The sequence below is a fragment of the Gorilla gorilla genome, chromosome 2 (genome assembly GCF_029281585.2).
Source record: "Gorilla gorilla gorilla isolate KB3781 chromosome 2, NHGRI_mGorGor1-v2.1_pri, whole genome shotgun sequence".
Lineage (NCBI taxonomy): Eukaryota > Metazoa > Chordata > Mammalia > Primates > Hominidae > Gorilla > Gorilla gorilla.
The window spans coordinates 14,487,968-14,509,780 of record NC_086017.1 but is presented as its reverse complement, the minus strand read 5'-3'; the positions used below and the strand labels follow the sequence as shown (position 1 = coordinate 14,509,780).

General features: G+C 41.1%; 1 protein-coding gene across 1 annotated transcript in view; it reads right to left on the bottom strand.

Annotated features, from left to right (window-relative positions):
* The window catches only part of ITPR1 (inositol 1,4,5-trisphosphate receptor type 1), a 354,018-nt gene that overhangs the window by 134,967 nt on the left and 197,238 nt on the right, over positions 1-21,813 (bottom strand). The window contains exons 32-39 of the mRNA XM_063703566.1: positions 21,276-21,476; positions 18,877-19,128; positions 15,369-15,494; positions 12,700-12,828; positions 9,691-9,811; positions 6,290-6,474; positions 2,157-2,305; positions 758-869 (exon numbers count right to left, since the gene is read on the bottom strand). Coding sequence (XP_063559636.1) covers positions 758-869; positions 2,157-2,305; positions 6,290-6,474; positions 9,691-9,811; positions 12,700-12,828; positions 15,369-15,494; positions 18,877-19,128; positions 21,276-21,476 — 1,275 coding nt within the window. The remainder of the gene's footprint in view (positions 1-757; positions 870-2,156; positions 2,306-6,289; positions 6,475-9,690; positions 9,812-12,699; positions 12,829-15,368; positions 15,495-18,876; positions 19,129-21,275; positions 21,477-21,813) is intronic.

Here is a 21,813-nt window from a genome sequence, read left to right as displayed (position 1 = left end):
ATTTTGATAAGTCAGTGATATCAGCATATTCACCTACTCAGAAATTGTTGCTAAATGTAGCTAGCTGACCATTAGTGAACATTATTACCTTCAAATGAAAATGAGTGAGATTTAAATTCACGCCCATCATTTGTTGCTGGGGGCTGAAAGGAAAGGGAATGAGATTGTTTCTGTCCTGCTCTGCCCAACATCAGAGGTGTAAGGAATGGATCTGGTATATCCTTGCTCACTGCATATACTAAGAACAGTCAGGTCACGGGACTGTCCATTTCCCAATCTCCCTCAGAAGTGGTGACGTGTATGCCTGCCTTAATTGCAGTTACAAGTGGAGGGCGTTTCTTGATGCACTGAAAGGACTGCGCAACAGCTCATCTGAACGAGGCAAGTAAACCCACAGGTATGCTTAGCTGAAACCTAAAGATCAGAAACGCATACTTTGATACACAAGAGGCATTTGCTCCTCACTGGGAATTTAAATAGATGGAAAATCTTGTTATTACCACTTCTCTGACATTAGATTATGTGGCATTCAGCCTGTAAGAGACGACTAAGTATATTTGACTTTTAAAAAAGACAGTCATATGATTTAGCTCCCTTTAAGGGCTGGATAAACAGCTTTTTCTTTCTTTCTTTTTTTTTTTTTTTTAAAAAGCTAGCCCCTCAGTCAGTAATGCCTGAGCTAAGGTGGGTTTTTAAAGGTCCCTCCCTTCAGTTTCATAGTAAAACCTGGTTTGACCATGAAAATAAAATGCAGTACCTTTTCTCCATAGCCTCTATCTTTGGTCATCATTTCCCTCAGGGTCTGTAGGACCTTAATGCAGAGCTTCTCTTCATTTTCTTCTAGCAGCTGTTTTGTATGCTTTATTAACCTGAATGGGGGGAAAACCACGGATTACTTCCTTGAAGCTAACTTTAAATTAAAAAGACTTCACAAGCAATTTATTTTAACTAGTCCGTTAATGAACAAATATTTATTAAGAGCTCTCAGGTTAAACATACTTCAGGGCATTCCCTGCACTGAGAACAGCCGGTTAGCAACTGTGTCTCAATAGTGACACCTGCTGGTAAATCACAGCAAACAGGCTCACTGGGCAGGAGTCAGCCACATACAGTGGAGAGATTATATGGAGAGGAGAACCGAGACAGAGGTCCACTCAGACCTGCTCGTTTATAAAGCGTGGCTATTTATCCACTGAGAATTGCTGGTAAAATGGGTCAAATATGCCAACACTGTAAAACAAAAACAACTCATGAGGATGATGGTTGAGGCCAATACACACAGTTCCCTTATGCACAAGCTTGTCCTTAGAGGGGCCCAGAAAAGTAAGAAACTCATAGGCAGAGTCCAGCCCCAAGCTAAACCAACAACTAATCTTAGGGTAAAAATCTCTTTTTTTTTTTTTTTTTTTTTTTTTTTTGAGACAGGGTCTCGTTCTGCCACCCAGGCTGGAGTGCAGTAGCGCGATCTTGGCTCACTGTAGCCTCTGCTTCCTGGGTTCAAGTGATTCCCCTGTCTCAGCCACAGAGTAGCTGGGATTACAGGAGCCTGCCACCATGCCCAGCTAATTTTTGTATTTTTAGTCAAGATGGGGTTTCACCATGTTGGCCAGGCTGGTCTTGAACCCCTGACCTCAGGTGATTCACCAGCCTCGGCCTCCCAAAGTGCTGGGATTACAGGCATGAGCCACCGTGTCCGGCCTTAGGGCAAAAATCTAATGGAGATTTCCAACCATGGGTCTGCTTGTTGCTTACAGATTACACACAAGGCATAAACTAAGAAATTACAAAATTGTTAGGAAAAGATGGTGAGGTCACGATAGATCTGAGATTTCTGAGGGCTGAGGGATCATGGCTTTTTTATGTCTGTACCACAGCACACGGTGGGTGCACTGTAATGAATGAATGAATGGGCATGCAGTTAAAATAAGAACTTCTCACCAAAAAAACAAAGCAAAACAAAACAAAACAAAAAAGTGTCAGTAAGCAGGATTTAATAGACAAACTTACTTTGGGGAGGTCAGAACAGGACTTTAGCACATGACCTTGCATTCATCAAAGTTAAAAAACAGGACAACGTCTCCTTCTTCGGGAACAAAAGCTTTGTGAGGTCATCAAGGTTCTGGCAAATGAACACCCCAGAGAGAGAGGCCGCTTACTTGCAAATGAAACCGCCACTTTCACATTTCCTTCTGGCGTCTGTGTTCTCTGGGAAAAGCAGCTCGGGTCTGTGGAGAACATCCACGAGCACAGATAACTCTGCCTGCACCAGGGGCCTGAGACGGTCCTCCAGCGCGGAGACGATGTCCTAAAACAGAAACACAGCCTCAGTCAACGGCTCAGGCAGACGCTGACCACAGGAGGGTGAGGACATTGATTTCTGCCCTAAAACACTGATGCACGGGTAGGCTAGGTTAGAGTAACTTTAGTACCGTCTGGCATCTCAAATTATTAGACATTGCCCAATGGTTACCTGAAACATTAGCCTCTGATGCAGAAAACAAAGTGAAAACAAGTCAACTTTCCCACCACCCCTTCTTTCAAGGTGGCCTTATGCTACTCAAGGTACCATTGCATGTAGCTTAAAATATGACGCAAAAAATCAATTTAACAACATGGAAAGATGTCTATGACATGGGCATAACAAAGGTCAAACAATAATAATCCTATTTTTATAAACATCATCAATATCTAGCTAAAGGATAAACATCAAATATTAAAACATTACTACTGGTTTTCTCTGGGTGGTGGGATTACAGGTGATTCTAATTTTCTTCTATATAGAAATACTTGTCAGTGTTGTTTATTTTCAATGAGCATGAATTATTCACATAATAAAGTCATACAAACATGAGGACACCAATGAATGAACATGCTGTATCAACATGCTAAATACATGTACCCTGATAGCATGATGGTCTTCAAATGCAAAACACATAGCTGTAGGAAAGGAAAACAGAGAGAAGTTGAAAGAGCAGCAAAACCAACACAACAAACACCATTTGAAGGCAAATGATAGAAAACAGATGAGAAATTATCTTCAAAAGATGCTAAAGCCTGCTCTATGGTTTGGTGACTCAGAACCTGCCTAGAGGCATGTTGGCTAAGACAGGGGCCGAACACAGCACGTTGGATAATACAGGAAGGCCTGGTTAACCAAGGACATTTGCATGGGAAAAGCTGCTTAAATTGGGACCCAGTTGGGATTGAGAAAGAATTAACTAATCTTTTATCCAGAAACTAATGACATGAAGATAATTTAATCTTAGATTTAACACAATTTGGATGATGAATGTAATCACTCAATAAGGTTTAAGATGCATAAAGATACACAAGTCAATCAAATAATTTTGAGTGGGGCAATTTTCCCAACAAGACTGTAAGACAGTACTTTGCAACATCCCTTAGTTCATACTGACTCTCACAGCACAGTCAAAAAAGGGTCATTTTTGCAAAATTCTGAGGATCTGATCAGTTCCCCCCATAGCATCCCTTTCGGAAGCACCCAGTCAATATTCTCTTCAATAGTTACTGATCCTGACTCTGGCAAATCTTTGTCTACGGTATTTACACAGGATTAAAGTTGTTCTTATCATGTTCATGTATTTCATAAAATCCTGCATCTTTTGCACAGTTTGAACTTTACATTGCAATTGATTTGCATTGTACTGTCAAATGTACAGCATTCAGCAATCAAGGAGACATCAACAAAGATGGCAAAGCAATGGGCGGGGAAAGATGCTAGCATTAAGTGAGAGGGATGTCTAGATGGGGATTAATTATAGAAGTGGTCTGTTTGCGAGTGAATTTCTTATACTACAACTTTTGCTGCACTAGGCAATCTCATAAACCACAAAAACTCAGACAGTAAATAATTGGATAATGCAAATCCTTTAAGCCACTGGCCAAGTCCTTAGAACAGTATTGCCCACCTACGCGTTTCATTTAATTTCCCAAGAATATGCATAATAAATCTAAGAAGAGCACAAGAAACCAGCATGTTTGATTGCAGATAGTTTGTTTCATTTGAGCAGGCGAGAAAATACTGTATGCTCATGGAGTGAGGAGTCTACAACATCCCTCCCGCCTTTCTAAAAGCATAGTGGGATCAGGAAGCACTCCATCAGGAATCAAGAACTGGTTCTCTTTGTTATTTACGAACTGGTTGTGTTATGATAAAGGCTGAAATTCTTAACTTGACCCGAGAAATCCCGCCAGCCTCCCCAGCTTCCTGGCTCCAGCCACACTAACCTTCCTTTGCTCATAAGAGCAGGGTTTCATAGGTCAAGTTAAGATGCACGTTTAAGTGTTTAACACCCATCTAATACGACTCTCCCTTTTAACAAAGGGAGAGCAGATCTCTTGGTAGACGCTAAGAAAAAAAAGGAATAATCTAGCTGGAATTGAGTAATACTTTTATTTTCATCTTCTTTTCGGTATAACGGTCTTTACACATGCTGTTTTCCTCCCTTTTATTCTTTAAGTCCTGCTGTTCCTTCTCATCTTGGTTCAAAATGTTACTTTCCTCAGCAAGGTCTTCCTTGACCCTTATCCCTAACCTCAGACAAAATTAGTTTCCTCATCAGAATCTTTCAAGTGCTCCTCACTTCTCTGCACTTCTCACTTGTCCCTCTCACCATTTCATATTTAAAATTAATGTCTCTTTCTCCCTTCTGATACTTGAGATACTATGAGACAAAGATCATCATTTCTGGTTTTGCTGACCACTGTATCCCCAGAGCCTAGCATGGAGCTGATGAATGATTTAATGAATTCATCGGTCTTCAAGTAGGTTGTGTAACTGTACAGAGACTCAGTAACTATCACAATCATAGCAGTAAACAACAGTAATAATAGTAATAATAATAATAGCAGCCCTCAACTGAGTGCTCACTACATGCCAGGCACTGCTCTATGTGTTTTATGTGCACTCTATTTTCCTAAGATGGCTATACCACGATACATCCTGTCTTTCACATTCTTCTTACAATGTGACACTGACATCCCTTTCACGGAATGATGGTCTAGATTCCCTCCCCCTGAACTTGAGTGAACCTTTGAGACTGCCTTGACCAACAGAGTACAGTAAAAGTGACACTATGTGACTTCTGAAACTAGGTCATAACAACAATAAAGTTTTCACTTGTCTCTCTCTACACACACTCATCTTGGGACACAGCCGCCATGATGTGAGGAAGCCCAGGCTACATGGATGTGTTTCAGTCGACAACTCCAGCTGAGGTCCCACCTGACAACCAGCATCAACTGCCAAATATGCGAGTGAGCAAGGTGTCAAGATGAGTCCAACCGCAGTCACTATCTGTCTGCAACCCCTTGAAAGACTCTAAGCAAGAAATAGCTAGCGGAGCCCAGTCAACCTCCAGAAGAGCAAAAGAGAATAAGGTAATTGTTGTGATTTACTGCACGAAATACAGGTAACTGGGACGTATTATCAACTCTCTTAATCCTCTCTTAATCCTCACATCAACCCCATGAGGTAGGTGCTACTGTTTTACAGACTAGCAACCTGAAGGACCGAGAAGTCAAGTAACTTTCCCAAGATTACACCATTTCTAAGCGGCAGAGCCAGGATTTAAATTTAACCCAGGCACTGGCCTGAGACTACACTCTTAAACACTGCTTGTGGGCTCATTCAAAGGATCTGAGATTCTCAAACTGTGACCTATGTACTACCTGTGAGAGCATCAACTGAGGTGCTTGTATAAAAAATATGTTAATGTTAAGATGCATGTTTAAGTGTTTAACATCTAATACTCACTACTCTCCCCTTTAACAAGAGGAGAGCAGATGTCTTGGTAGATTCTAAGAAAAAAGGTAAATAATCTAGCTGGAAGGAATACTTTTGTTTTCATCTGGCTCATTCTGATGTAAAATTCTTCTCTCAGGTATCACCACCCTTGTTCACCTGCTGATTCAAGAGGCTAAATAATCCCACAGTGATGGGAAAAATGGAACATTTATGCTCTTACTCTAAACATCCTCTGTAATACTTCAATATTTCCTTCTAATAAGAGCAGAGTCCCAATTTTTCACCAAGAAATCTGCAAATCTAGGAGTAACCTTTAAAGACCATCACTTTTTCAGGAACTTTTCTATTCCTAAGTAACTTCCCACTCCTGGCCCTACATATATAACATTTGACTATTCGTTCACCACACTGACATCTTCCTATGGCCCAGCTTAGATGCTCTCTGGCTCAAGGACACACTGCTGTGTGTGGCAATCACCTGAGGCCAGGCTAAGCATCACTTCTCTCAACACCAGGCATTACCTGCAATCTCTCAATGATATTCCGGTAGTCTCTGGAAGCTGCCAGAACAGAGTCCCTGCGTGCGGCATTGCGAGCTGAGAGCCGCCAGTTCATGGCTGTTTTCTGCACAATGTTGTGGGACTTGAGAAAGAGGTTGTTGACTTGGCTGTCCAGGTCCACGGGAATGGCAATGGCCCGGCTCTTGGCTGCACAGGAGAAAGATGAGTCGTGAGCCTACAACTTTTATGGGGGACACCCTACAGATGGACGTAATGCCCTAGTCCCCATCCAGCAGGTTTTTCACACCCAGAATGGGCCAGCTTGCCTGGTATTGAGCTTAAAGACTGAGAAGCTCAAGTCAACTTTACCACCTTTTAGGTCAGGGTTTCCCAGTGTGAATTCTGGGGGGAAGCAGTTCTTAGGAATGTTAAAATGCTCTCAGGTCATAAGGCCAGGGCATGTCAGAGTTAAAGTTCAATGGGTTTCCTCAATGAATGGCTTCTTAGGGTCACTGAGGTGTTTGTGTATTTTAAGAATAATCAAGACAGGGAACTCGTTCGGCCAATGAATCATTTGCTAGTTATTTTTCAGGTTTGTTCAACAATCTACAAAAATGCTGGGTTATCCCAAACATAATTCTAAAGGTAGCATTCACAATGGCATAAACTCCTCTTTCTGGATAGGTGCTTCTTTCTTCCTCTTAAAAAAGGAGAACTCCAGTCTAAGCATGAGACAAACATCAGTCAAACCCATAATGGGAGACACTCTACAGGACTCCTGACCAGTACTTGTCAAGACTGTCAAGGTCATAAGAAACAAGGAGAGGCTGAGAAATGGTCACAGACCAGAAGAGACTGGGGGGACATGACAACCAAATGCAAGGTGGTAGCTGGACCAAATCCTGGAACAGAAAAAGGTCATGACAAGGGACAGCAGTGGGAAAAGTGGTGAAATTCGAATCGAGTCTGGAGTTGAGGTAATAGCACTGTACCAGTGTCAGTTTCCTAGCCTTGACAAAGGTGCCCTGCTAAGGTAAGATGCTGACAACGGGTGACAATGGGTGAGGGATTTGTGGGAACTCTCTGTATTACCCTTGCTACAGTCCCATAAACCTGAGATTATTCCAAAATAAAAGATTTTGAAAAGGAAGATAATTAAGACTAATAATCATTCTTTTCCATATGGGAAAATGTCCAAAAAACAATGATTTCCTGTCTTCAATGCTTCAAAACACTAGAAGCAAAGAAAGTACTCAACTATCTAATTGTAAAATCAACTCCAACATCCTGAAAGAGGAATCTGAGAAGCAATTATTTAAATCCCATTTAAAAACATACACACACACACAATTTAGGGGGAAAAAAACTATAAGCCAGCCAACAACTTTCTAACAGTCTAATATAGAAAGTGGGAAATTTGGAAAAATACAAATAATAAACAATTGAAAAGCAGGATGCACAGGGTACACTCATCACAGCTAGAAACTCTATGCCTTGGATATTCATAAGCTAAACAACTAACACAGTGGGCTCTGGGTGTGGTATTAGTCACGAGGAAGCAACCCCCAAGAGGCACAGAGGGGACTCTGGGTAGTGCTGTTTTCATGTCTTACCGTTCCACAGACATCAACTCTCCTTGTCTTTCGTCTTATCACCACCAAGACAAATGGAAAGATTTCCCCTCTCTAATGAGCACTGAGCTACTAGTCAAGTCAGCCACTTGCTAAAATATTAAACAAAAACTAACCTCTGTGGCAAGGACTTCCTCCTACATTTCCTTTGGCCTCAACAAGCACAACTTTTTTTTTTCTTTTTTCCAACTTTTATCTTAGAATCAGGGGGTACCTGTGCAGGTTTGCTGCAGAAGCGTATTGCTTAATGCTGAGGTTTAGGGTATGATCGAACCCATCACCCAGATAGAGAACAGAGTACCCAACAGGTAGTGATTTTTTGTTTTTTTGAGACAGAGTTGCGCTCTTGTTGCCCAGGCTGGAGTGCAGCGGCGTGATCTCGGCTCACCGCAACCTCCGCCACCCAGGTTCAAGCAATTCTCCTGCCTCAGCCTCCCGAGTAGCTGGGATTACAGGCATGCGCCACCATGCCAGGCTAATTTTGTATTTTTAGTAGAGATGGGGTTTCTCCATGTTGGTCAGGCTGGTCTTGAACTCCCAACCTCAGGTGATCCGCCCGTCTCAGCCTCCCAAAGTGCTGGGATTACAGGCATGAGCCACTGCACCCGGCCCCCAACAGGTAGTTTTTCAACGCTTTTCCCCCTTTCCCCCTCTAGTAGTCCCCCATCTTTACATCCACGTGGACCCAATATTTAGCTCCCACTTTAAGTGAGAACGTGTGGTATTTGGCTTTCTACTTCCACATTAGTTCACCAGGCACATTCTTTTTGATAGATGATCCTGTATGGAAAAAGTATAGGGTTATCTGGGAATTTCATTGCAGGGTCCTGTTTCTAAGATATAACACAATGAACCTGTCGTGTATATATTTTCCAAAACCTAATTTCTTACTGTGAAATACGGCCACACCAATAATAAAAAGACATCAACACCTACCATAGGAGAGTAAAGGAACTGGGCGAGACACTACTGAAATCAGGCAACAGGTCCTAATAGATTATACATATCTCCCAAGGTATATCCAAACTGACTTGATATCTTACCTACACAATTGACACTTGCTGGACAGCCACTAAATAATGCTGAGAACTACACCTGTCTTGCTCTTCTTGTTACTGTCTGCAAGGATCTAAGAGGCCACTCCAGGCAGGTAACTCTCTTCTCAACTTCAGGCAGGAAGCTTACCTCTTTGCACAGCATTAATAGGGGGTGGGGAATGGGTCAAGTCATGGAGTCTGATAAAGTCAGGATGAAGGAAAAAGAAATTTTCCTAACTTCCTTTCAAAGGCTGCCTATGAGAGGCGGGACAGGAGGGGAGTCACAGAGGAAATGGAGAATCATTTCTCCTCAAGGGGAAGAAGGGAGCAGTGCACCATTTCTGAGAAAGGGTGTTCCTTAGGATGTGACAGGTGCTTTCCAGGAAAAAGTTACCATATGCTCAAGTACATTTGCTGGATTAAACAAATTAGTTTCTTGAATGAGGGACTTCCCAGGGCCTTGAATAAGCTGTGTGTATCGTTACTTGCCAAAGAATTGCCTAACAACCATGGAAGCTTGTTTTTCTAGGCCTATCTGACTTAGGACTCACTGGCTCTTCCCTTGGGAAATGCTGGCTTGGTAGATAAAAAAAGAAGCCCAGCAATCAAGAAGACCTTGGTTCCGGGTCTGGCTCTGAAACTTCCTGTCTGTGTAACTTTAGAAGAGTTGTAATGAGTGCTCAATAAATGGCAGCCTTACTACTGTCAGACAATTCATTTTCATCACGTATATCCAAACTGACTTGGTATCTTACCTACATCAGACAGCACCCGAATACAGCTCTCCACGGAGGCTTTTTGGCTTGGCATTAACCAGTTGCAGTGGTAAACCCTGAACACGCCTTGCAGCAGTTGCACAAAGACAGGTTGGCGAGTCTGCAAGAAGCCAAAAGAGGCAACGTGAAAAACAGATTTTTATTTGTAGACTACTGATGATCTGATCAGAGATAGAGACATTGTCTTGAACCACTGGACCCCAGATCAGAGACAGACATTGCCTTGTTAATGGACCCTGAGGCAAGTGTGAGAGGGGATGCCTGGATAAGAGCTAAATTCCATAAGTTACCTAGCCAAGGGAGAGCAATTCAGAAGCATTTTAGGGCAATGCATTAACTTGATGCTATTTTAACTAAGTTTGAGCACAAGAAGGAGCAATGGCTCCACAGTTCAAAGACTGGTATTCTTATCCAGTTACCAAGCAGCTGCACGACTTTAGGCAAATTACTTCACCTCTCTGAGCTTCAGTTTCATCCAATGTATAAAATAAGTGGATTGAGGCAGACTGACCCCAAAGTTCCTTCCAGACATTATATCCATTGAGTAGAGCCCATGTTTTTAATCAGCAAAAACAAACTGATACGTGGATCTCACCTAGAATGCTACTTCTTTATTTCTGGCAAGGTCTTCAATGACATAAAGAGAATTCGGATAGTTACTCTTTATAAATATTTATTTATTATGATGAGTACTTGGAAGTTACCTGAGAAGATTTATTCCTTTCTACAAAGGTATAAATTTATACTCATTTTAAAGTAAGAGTACTCAAACATCCACTGAATCAATTTGACACTGACTTTCTGAGTACATTAAAAAATTATAGTTTTGGTCTCCATTCAAAGGGTAGCTTTGGACCAGCAAGGCAAAGACAGATAGCTGTGTATGCTGCGCTATTCAACTGGTCTTTTCGTTTCAAAGGAGACAACTTGCATAGCCCCTCTAAAAACAGCGGAAGTTAATATAGTAAAGAAGAAAGTATTGAAAACTCCGAAAGAGGTCTCTGAGATGAAAGAAAAAGGAAAGCGTCAGGGGAGAAAGGAAGTCTATTTTAAGAAAATAAAAAAGATTAATTAAAAATTCAGAACCTCCCTGATAAACATGGTTCAGATAATCTCCATTTATTAAGGGCATGCTATGTGTGAGACATTTCACATATGATCTCATTCAGGCCTCAGTGAACAATTCTGTGACTTGGAATTACCTTCCCGTCACGCATGAAAAACAAAGGCCCAGCAAGGATAAAAGAAATTATCCAAAAGAAAAGAGAAGTGACGGCAAAGCAGGAAGTCAACTGCAAGAGTCTCTGATGGCAAACCTCCATGCTCTTTCCATGAAGTTCACCTGGGAGTCAGAATCTCATTGCCTTCTTCAGGAAGTACTTTCTGTCCTATTCCCTGCAGCCACCCAAGATAGTAAGCTGTGTTCCTAATAGAGGACAGGAGCAGAGGCAGCCTGGGAAACTGGCAGGGGAAACCTAGGATTTAGTCCCTGAGTTTTGTGGCTGCTTGTTAGCTCTGGAGCTAACTCAAAGGGCCCAATGAGAACAGTCATTTACGCCAAGCACTTCCCACATGCCAGGCTCTGTGCTAAGCACTTTATACATATTTAGCCTTCACCATCACCCTGTGAAGTAAGCAGTGCATTATCGCCTGCCCTATTAGCCAGTAAGTGCTGGATTTGGGATGAGAACCCAACAGCCCAGCTCAAAGAAAGCAGTGTCTCTTGACTAAATTAATTCCACTGAACCCTATTCCTGGAACACCTGATCTGCTCCTATTTGACACCTCAGTGTACAAAAGATGATTAAATGGATAAGAGTAGCCACCTACTAACTATCCAAATGCAACAGGCAATCTGGTGGGATATGGTTTGGCTGCGTCCCTATCCAAATTTCATCTTGAATTGTAGCTCCCACAATTCCCACATGTTGTGGGAGACACGTGGTGGGAGGTAACTGAATCGTGGGGTGGGTCTTTCCCATGCTGTTCTCATGATAGTGAATGAGTCTCGCATGATCTGATGGTTTTATAAAGGGGAGTTTCCCTGCACAAGTTCTCTTCTCTTGTCTGCTGCCATGTGGGACGTGCCTTTCACCCTCCACCATGACTGTGAGGCCTCCCCAGCCACATGGAACTGTGAGTCCACTAAACCTTTTTCTTTTGTAAATTGCCCAGTGTCGGGTATGTCTTTATCAGCAGCGTGAAAATGGACTAATACAGGTGACATCAGCTCACTCGACCTCTTGGAAGAGCAAAAGGACATGATGGCTCACCATCTGCTTTTTTCCTAAAATCCTCCCCTTTCTTCATTCCTGAGGTCCCAAATCACATCCTGCCTGCATGGAAACTCCTGATCTTGCTCTGCCTCTTTTACATCCCATCCTCCATTATTTGTGTTCTCTCCAGGTCCCTTTTCGTTCACCACTTCATTTTCCTGGCTAAGGCTTCAACCAGCACATGTTTATCTCTGGTCTCTACCACTCTCCTGAGTCTCATTTATTCATTTGTTCAACAAATTAGCAACTCAGTGCCAGTCACAATGCCAGGTACAAGGGACAGAGTAGTATATGAGATGACCATGCACCTAAGGCATAACTTTGTCCTCATGTAGCTTATAGTCTAACGGAAATAGCACAGGCTACCATTTATTAAAGCACCTACTCTGTGTCAGGCACTGTGCTAGATGTTTTATAAATGTTCTCTCTAGGATTGGAGGGCAGGGAAGCAGAAGACTGGAGGACAAAAAAAGCAGAAAAGATCTTAAGGAGAAAATCAACAATTAACAGAACCATCCAGTATAAGAAAATATCCCCAGGTACTTCTTTACCCAAGAAATCCCATCAAAGCTATCTTCCACCAAAAGAAATATATATTTTATGAATGCCTTGCAGACCAGTTCATTTACAGTTGCTCACTCCCAAATTCACATCAAGCCCAACTGCAGAAGGTGTATCGTGAACATTCTGCTTGACGTTGGTTATTTCTTACCTGCAAAGTCGTACTCTGGTCTGAGAAGGGAGAGCTGAAGAAAGTAGTAACAATACTCATGACGATTTCGGTGACATACTTCTCCAAAATCGAGTCCGCATGTTTCCTGTCACTAGTGTTGTTACAGGCCTGGAAGACAAGTGGGTATGTTAAGCATTACACCAAAACCTACACCAAACATTAAGAAATCTGTGACTCCCTCCTGTGGGTTACTTTTAACAAATGAAAGGTAAAGGCCTGCTGGCCAATATTTCTCCCCTTAAGGAATCATAATAATAAAATATAAATCATGAAAAAAAGAGAAGCAGATCAGCTTGGATATCATGATGCAAAATCACAAACACTAAAATGGGTATGAGACCAACAAGGCCACCGCTTGCAGCTTCCTACGTGTGTCTGGAAAATCCAAAACCCCAAACGGCAGTAAGAAGCACAGTGACTACAGGTGTCTTAAATTTCCCCTAAAAGAAAACTGCTCTCCTGAGTAATCCATTCCTCGGTTCTAGACCATGGTTTCCTCACCCAAATAGTCAAATATGTTACTGAGGTCCTGTGGACCTGACCGTCTCCAATCCTTTTTTTTTTTTTTTTTTTTTGAGATAGAGTCTCACTCTGTCACTCAGGATGGAGTGCTGGGGCATGATCTTGGCCCACTGTGGCCTTCATTTTCCAGGTTCAAGTGATTCTCGTGCCTCAGCCTCCCAAGTAGCTGGGATTACAGGTGCCCACCACCATGCCCAGCTAATTTTTGTATTTTTTTTTTTTTAGTAGAGATGGGGTTTCGCCACATTGGCCAGGCTGGTCTCGAACTCCTGGACTCAATGGATCTGCCCACCTAGGCCTCCCAAAGTACTGGGATTACAGGTGTGAGCCACCACGCCTGGCCTGACCATCTCCAATCCTACAACAATCTTCCATTCAATTAAAATCTGACCAATACACAACATTGTTCAAAATAGCAAGCCATATTTCAGAATAACTGACTATACATGTTTTGGGGTGAGGAGACACCTACGATTTCACCCGTACTCTGCTTAATTCTGCCGCCTAGAATAAGATTTGCCATTGAGAGGGTTAGCACATTTTTTTAAAAATCAAGTTTTATTACTGAATTCATTAGTTCTATCATTTAAGAGATAAAATTGCTTATGCTGAAAAGAATGAATGACATAAAAATCAAGTGTTCTAAGAGACTCTCATGTTCTCACCTTAAAACTAGACAGTCTGAGAACAGATTCCAAGAATGAAATTAATAACTGATTTTACAACATTTCTAAGTAATTTAATGCAAGGATCGGCAAAATCAGGGCCAGTAATTATCTTTATAAATAAAGTTTTATTGGAACACAGCCAAATCTGCTTGCCGTGGCTACTTTCATGCTAGAAGGGCAGAATTGAGTAGTCATGAAAGAGATGAACGGCCCACAAAGCTGAACATATTTACGATCTGGTCCTTTACAGAAAATTTCACAGAGCACTGATTTAAAGAAATAAAGCAGGCCTGCCATTCCAAGCCAAAATCCCTAGGCTAATGGGATTAAAAAACTAGGAGGAGTTTGAGATTTTTAAAAAAATATGTCTGTGAAACCAAGACCTGACCAAATATTACTAAATACGGTTCTCACTCAGAAGGAAAATAAGTTCTCACAGGCTTCTTGTCTCACACTAGTAATCGTACAGTCAAGCAGAAAATACCACATTCTAGGATTCTACAGTGCACCTTTTTCACACCACAATGTTGCTGAAATTGGGATGTATCTGACAATTATCTTCTAAAGAATCTTTTAATCTACCTGCTCGCCAAATTCCACCATCACAAAACTCATTTTAAATCTGTTGTATGCTTTGTTATGTGGCAGTCTTGTGGCTTTAGCATGAATATTAGGCTCAATGCAAAACCAAATCAAGTATCTTAAAGGCCACTCTTGAGGCTGAGCCAAGAAAGCAGTAAATGGAAGTGAAGAGTTTTGCAGAATCCTCAAGTTCAGATTGCAGGAGACAAATGCTCAAGCTCAGGGAAGTGCCCTTCAAGCACAGACATATTACCAAGGAAAATAAATCCTTATAAATTGAATTTTAATATGCCCAGGTTATTTCATTCACTAACCAATCCACAGGGGTGACATGAAAACCAGAAATAACCTCTCTTCCCTGCAGATTGATAAATAACATCCATTCTCGGCTAAGAGCAAAAGGTAGGAAGAATGGCCAGGTGTGGTGGCTCACGCTTATAATCCTAGCACTCTGGGAGGCTGAGGTGGGCAGATCATTTGAGGTCAGGAGTTCAAGACCAGCCTGGCCAACATGATGAAACCCTGTTTCTACTAAAAATACAAAAATTAGCCAGGCATGGTGGCAGGTGCCTGTAATCCCAGCTACTCAGGAGGCTGAGGCAGGATAATTGCTTGAGCCCAGGAGGCAGAGGTTGCAGTGAACTGAGATTGTGCCACTGCACTCCAGCCTAGATAACAGAGCAAGACTCCATCTCAAAAAAAAAAAAGGAAGAAAGGATACATGAGAAGAAAGTCACAAGTGCCTCTTCATGCCACGGATTAGAGTAGAAATGATGCAGCTGTTTTCTTCATGTGTACACAAAGATGCTACACACACACACACACACACACACCTCTCACTCTCCAACTCTGCCTCCTCAGTTCCAAAAGCCTTACCCTGCAGATGTCTACAAGGAAATTCTCAAACAATTTCCACATGTGATTGCTGGTATAAATCTCCTTCATTTCCACCTCTGTATCCACATAGCAGTGATTCAGGAAGTTAATGTATGCAATTTTAACCTGCAAGATAGAAAGAAGCTTTTCTGAAAAACCATCTTGGTGTGTATGGAACTCATTAGCTGCTTCAACTTCACAGCAAGGACCGATGAAAATGGTCATCCCATTCCCCACTGCCAAGTCTTACTTCTATGATTTTCTGACATTTGAAATTCACAATTATAAAATCCAAAACCATAAAGTTTTTAGAAGAGAATATTTTCATGACCTCAAGGTAAAGAATGAGGCAAAACCTCTGACCACAGAACAGGGACAAGTTTGACTACTTGAAATTAAGAATTTCTGTTCATAAAAAGGCACCATTCAAGAGGTAAATGGGCCCAAGTTGGGACAAGATATCTGCAAGGCGTGTACCAATGAAGAATGCCCCTAGATCTGTGCTTATATGATAGACACCCCCAGAGAACAGGTAAGCAAAAAACTGGATCAGATATTTCTTAAAGGAATATCAAATGTCAAAAAAAAAAAAAAAAAACACACGGCAAGGGGCTCAACTTCAATTAGGAAGCAAGGACATAGAAATTAAAACCACTATGGTTAATGAAAACATGTGTCTATACAAAATCCTGTACACAAGTGTGCATAGCAGCATTATTCACAATAGTCAAAAAGCGGAAACAATCCAAATCGCCATCAACTGACTGATGGACACACAAAACGTGGTGTATGTATAGAATAGAAAATTACTCCGCAACATAAAGGAACGAAGTGCTGATACATGCTACAACTTGTGTGAGCCTTGAGAAAAATCATGTAGGTGACAAAATCCAGTCATAAAAGACCACATGTGTATGATTCCATGAAATGTCTCAAATAGGCAAATCCATATATTCAGAAAGACAATCAGTTGCCTAGGATTAGGGGGGTTGGCAGGAAATGGGAAGTGACTGCTAATGGGCATGGGGTTTCTTTTTGGGGTGATGAAAATATTCTGTAACTAAATTGTGATGGTGATTGCACAACTCTGCAAATATATTAAAAACCACTCAATTGTACACTTTAAACAAGTGAATCATACCTGTAAATATCTCCATGAAGCTTCTAAAAATTAAGCTGGTATGCGATACTATCATACAACCATCAAATTGAAAAAAATAACAAAGGATCTGATGATAGCAAATGTTAGCAGGGTTGGGAGGAGGAATGGTAACTGGAGCAACCATGCTGAAAACAACTGGACTGTATCACATCAAATTGACGAAATGCACCTCCTATGATCCAGCACTTCCACTTCTGACTATCCACACACCCTGGACGGAAGTGTACACATGTGGGCCAGGATGTATGCACAATCCTAACAGCCAAAAGCTGGAAACAACTAAAATGAGCATCAGTAGAAGAATGAAAAACCTATCATGGTGCCACAATAGAAAGGAATGCTCCAAAGCAAAGGAAATGAACGCAGCTACATGTCAGGGTGGATCAACCTTAACAACACAGAGCTGAACTTAAAAAGGCATGGAATGATACACAGAAGAAGTCCAAAACCTCACAAAACTAAACTATATTGTTGAGGGATGTATACAGAAAAGCAACTGCAGGATTACATAAAAATCAGCTGGTGGTTACCCTCAGGAGACAGCCCTTGGGGGAGGTGAGGACAGGAAAGGGGAATGGGGGAGGTTTTTGCGTATTTCTTGACCTGGGTGGCAGATACAAAGCTGTTCTCTTTATAATCGTTCTATCGTTCTTGCAGTATACAACTGAGTTTATGTACTTTTTTGCACTTCCGTTGTATTTCAAATAAAAAAGAGTAAAAAACAAACTAATGCTTGTTGTAACACTATGCTTCTCTCATCCCTAATACTAGTTATAACTCTACCTTCTTTATCCATAACAAACAAGTGAACTGTAAATTAAAACTATGTTGAAATGACCATTTTCACCTGCCAGATATATGAGAACCCAAAAGTGTGATAACATACTGTGGCCAAGACTGTGAAAAGAATGCAATCTCATTGCTTTCTTATTACAGCAATTAATTATTGATTATTATCTCATTACATCATAAATTAGTACCACACTTACAAACGGCCATGACAGTACATCTATACAATGGCATTTTATGCAACTGTAAAAAAAAATCTGGCATCTCTTTATGAATTGATATGAAAAGAAGTTACAGTGTTAAGGTACAGAATAGTATACCTAGAGTATCATCTTCTGCATTTACAAAAAGGGGGTGGGGAAGTAAAGTATATATACTGTATGTGTTTATGTGCAAAATTCTAGAAAAATACACAAGAACATAATAAATTATTTTCTGTAGGGTGGTGGGAAAACAGATTATAAGACTTTTCATGGTTTACCCCTTTACAGTCTTTGATATTTGAACTTTTCAAAGAGTATGGTCAGGTACTGACTAATGACATTTTGGTCAACGATGGGTCTCATACACAACAGTGACCCATAAGATTATAATACCCAATTTTTACTGGACCTTTTCAATGTTTACATACACAAATACAATTGTGTTATAATTGCCTTCAGTACTGAGACAGTCACATGTTGTGCATGCTTGTAGCCTGGGAGCAAGAGGCTGTACCATATAGCCGAGGTGCGTAGCAGGCTGTGCCATCTAGGTTTGTGTAAGTGCGCTGTATGATGTTTGCACAATGAGGAAATCACCGAAGAACGCATTTCTCAAAAGATATCCCCACCACTAAGCGACACATGACTGTTTTTAGCTTTTCAAAATAACCTAAAAACATAATATATGTGATATATGTCATATATATTTAATGTAATATAAATGTGTACTACAAACTAATATTACACATTGTAAAACATACAATACATACTTTATAATATACTTTATATGATATATCATGAATATATACTTTATAATCCAGTTTTTCATTACTAATCAATATAATCTATGAGTAGGAAAAAAGGAAGCCTGGAAGGATTAACTTCAAAACTTAGGTATTCATTATTTTTTTTTTTAATTGATTGTCTGTAGTTCCTAAATTTTTTATAATGGCCATTATTTCTGTAATAAGGGTTTTTGTTTTTAAAGAATTAACTTACTAAGTCTTACATTCATATGAACTAGATCTCAACCTACTCTTCGTCACATTTCTGAAAAGTTCATTCAGGTCATATCCCCTTTGCTCAACAGGCTAAACTAGTCCCACAGAGCTGAAGCTTTTTTCCTTACTGTTCTTAAAGATACAGAAGGAACGACTAACTTCTCCCGTGCTCCTTTCATGCAAAATCAATGCTCAAGAAAATGTTTTAGGGAACTGAAATCCCACTACAAAATGAGCTGCAGCTTTCAGAACTGTGAGGGCTCCCCCAGGCCAGCCACCACGTCTCCCAGTGAGCCACGACAGCACACACCACATAGCAACGAGAAGGGCACAGCCAGGCTGGGCTCGCTCACCTCAGGGATGCAGTCCTCGTGGGTCACCACGCGAACGATGTCATCCAGCGGGAGCAGAGAGTTGCACTTGATCTCTGTGTAGACGTTCTTACCCTCCGTGCACACAGCCAGGAGCTCGACCAAGTGGATGTGGTACATGAGAGGGCTGTTCTCATCCATCCGATCCCGTTCTGACCGCATCATCTGGATCAGAGTCTGGAAAGAGGCTCTGTCGTTGTAGAACACGAGGACATCCTCTCCCGAATTGACCAGCTACATAAAGAACAGGGTGGGTTTAGATTACAAGCTTGCAGGGGTGGGGCAGCATGAAAAAAATCTATTCACAGAAGAAGAGAGAGGTTCTGTTAGCATTTATCTTCCCAAATCAGTCTTACCTATTTTGACTTCATTCATTTATATAACTGAACAACTAGAAATCTTCAGCATCATAATTTTAGTCCACAGATACAGAAATACCACACTGGCCCTAGAAAGCTGTTAGGGGAAGAGAAAGCCTGCATACCAGCATTAATGTATCAAGTGGAAATAGAGATTGCAAGCTTGCACTTGTATTTCCATACCTACCAATTAGGCTATGATATTTCTTTTTAAATGTTTCCATCTTATTTATTTATTTTTTTTGAGATGGAATTTCGCTCTTGTTGCCCAGGCTGGAGTGCAATGCCGCGATCTCGGCTCACCGCAACCTCCGCCTCCTGGGTTGGTTCAAGTGATTCTCCTGCCTCAGCCTCCTGAGTAGCTGGGATCACAGGGATGCACCACCATGCCTGGCTAATTTTGTATTTTTAGTAAAGACGGGGTTTCCCCATGTTGGCTAGGCTGGTCTCGAACTCTCAACCTCAGATGATCCACCCAACTCGGCCTCCCAAAGTGCTGGGATTATAGGTGTGAGCCAGTGTGCCCTGCCTCCATCTTATTTTTATGCTTTACTATGTATCCCCTTTACAATTCTTTCATCTACCATCTTATCTCTTCAATCACAAATTACTTTTAATTAAGATATGCCTTCCTCTCCATACTTACTCTTCAAAAAGTTGAGGCATTCCTGTTTATAACTTGTCCCCTAAGATGAGGCTTCTTGCAAATCTATTTAAGAATAAATCGATTTCATCAGCAGTACATGAAGTACAAAAAAACCAGAAAGGGCTGGCACAGAAGTCAAAATAAACATGGTCAATACTTACTAATGACTAACCTTTATGAGCTCTAATTATTAGATGCCAGATACCAAGATAAACTCTTTAGACGAACTTCCTAACCTCATTGTATCTCAGTTTCTTCATCTGTGAAACCAGGACAAATACAATAGCTAACTCACAGTGCTATGCAGATTAAATAATTTATTATAGACAAACTGCTTAGGACTGTGCCTAGAGTATGACAGGCTTCCAAAAAGTGTTAGGCATTAATGTCACCATTATCTCATTTACCCCACATATCAACTCTTTAAAGTGAAATCTGCTGTATCTTCATGTTATAGAAAAGCTCACTGAGGAGTTGAAAGGTCAAGTAATGTATCTCATGGCACCCTTCAGTGAAGGGGTTCAGGTGACATTTGTATCCCAGGTTGAGCCGACTCTCTCTTTTTTTTTCTTTTCTAAGAGACAACGTCTCACTCTGTTGCCCAGGCTGGAGTGCAGTGGGTGCCATCATAGCTCACTGCAACGTCAAAATCCTGGGCTCAAGGGATCTTCCTCTGTAACTGGGATTATGGGCACAAGCCACTACACCCAACTAATTTTTACAATTTTTTGTAGAAACAAGGGTCTTACTATGTTGCCCAGGCTGGTCCTGTACTCCTGGCCTCAAGTGATGCTCCTGCCTCAGCCTCCCAAAGAGCTGGGATTACAGGCATGAGCCACCACGTTGGCCCCAACTCTTAATCACACTACCCTCCCTGCCAATGGAACCATATACGTAGACAAGATTGTAAATCAAAGGGAATTCATAATAAACCAAGTAAGGCTTTTCCTTGATTCCACAGACCAACTGCTCCTCAAAAAGCATCAGGCAAAATTTTTTCCATCTAATTAATTAGGTGAATAATTTTTAAAATTCATAATCCACAAGAATGGAAGCTGTTCTGGCTCACTGGGTCCTGACTACGTCTTATCTCCATTCCCTATAATTCAGTTCCTTATTCCTCTTTCTGTCCCCTGTCAGAAAAATCCAAGCCATCCTTCCTTAAATTGGTTGCTATGAAATATCAGATCAGATTCTTGCCTATATCTACAACTTAAGCTCACACAAGAGATGACACAGACATATGCACACACAATTACTTTCTGTCCTTCTGTATGGCTCCTGAAGAGGGTGCAAGTTCATACAGATAAGATTAAATAATTTTAAAATTTCTACAGAACACCAGATGGAGGTATACAGAAATATATAACAATCACCTCAGCCATAACCATGTCTTGGCATTTTTTAATAAATTTCCCTTCTGCCTTGACAATTGTCTGTAAGAACTTTATATACTGGACATTCCGACCGTGAGTCTCTATGCAGTGAACGAAGTGCTGAACAACTCTCTCGTTGATCTCACTGCAAAGCTGGAAATTGTTCATGAAGATGTGCTGCATGGTTACTGCCTCCAGGATCTGGCACAAGAGTGAGGAAAAGAGCACAGGGACAAGTCAAAAAGCTGACAGAACAGATTAAAAAGTGAGAAAAAGAAGAGTCCACTGAAACACACACAAGGGAAGCATTTAAACCCATGAAGATATGTTTCTCTCATTCTTGCTTCTGTACTACTTTCTTTTTTAGTAAGCTTTTTTCACTGACATATAAATAAACATACAGAAAAGTAAACAACTCATTAGCATTCAGCTGAATAGATTATAAAGGGACCTTGAACACCCAGATCAAGAAACAAAACAGGTCTCCTTTATGCCTTATCTCACAATTAACTACTATTTTGACTTATATAACCAGGTT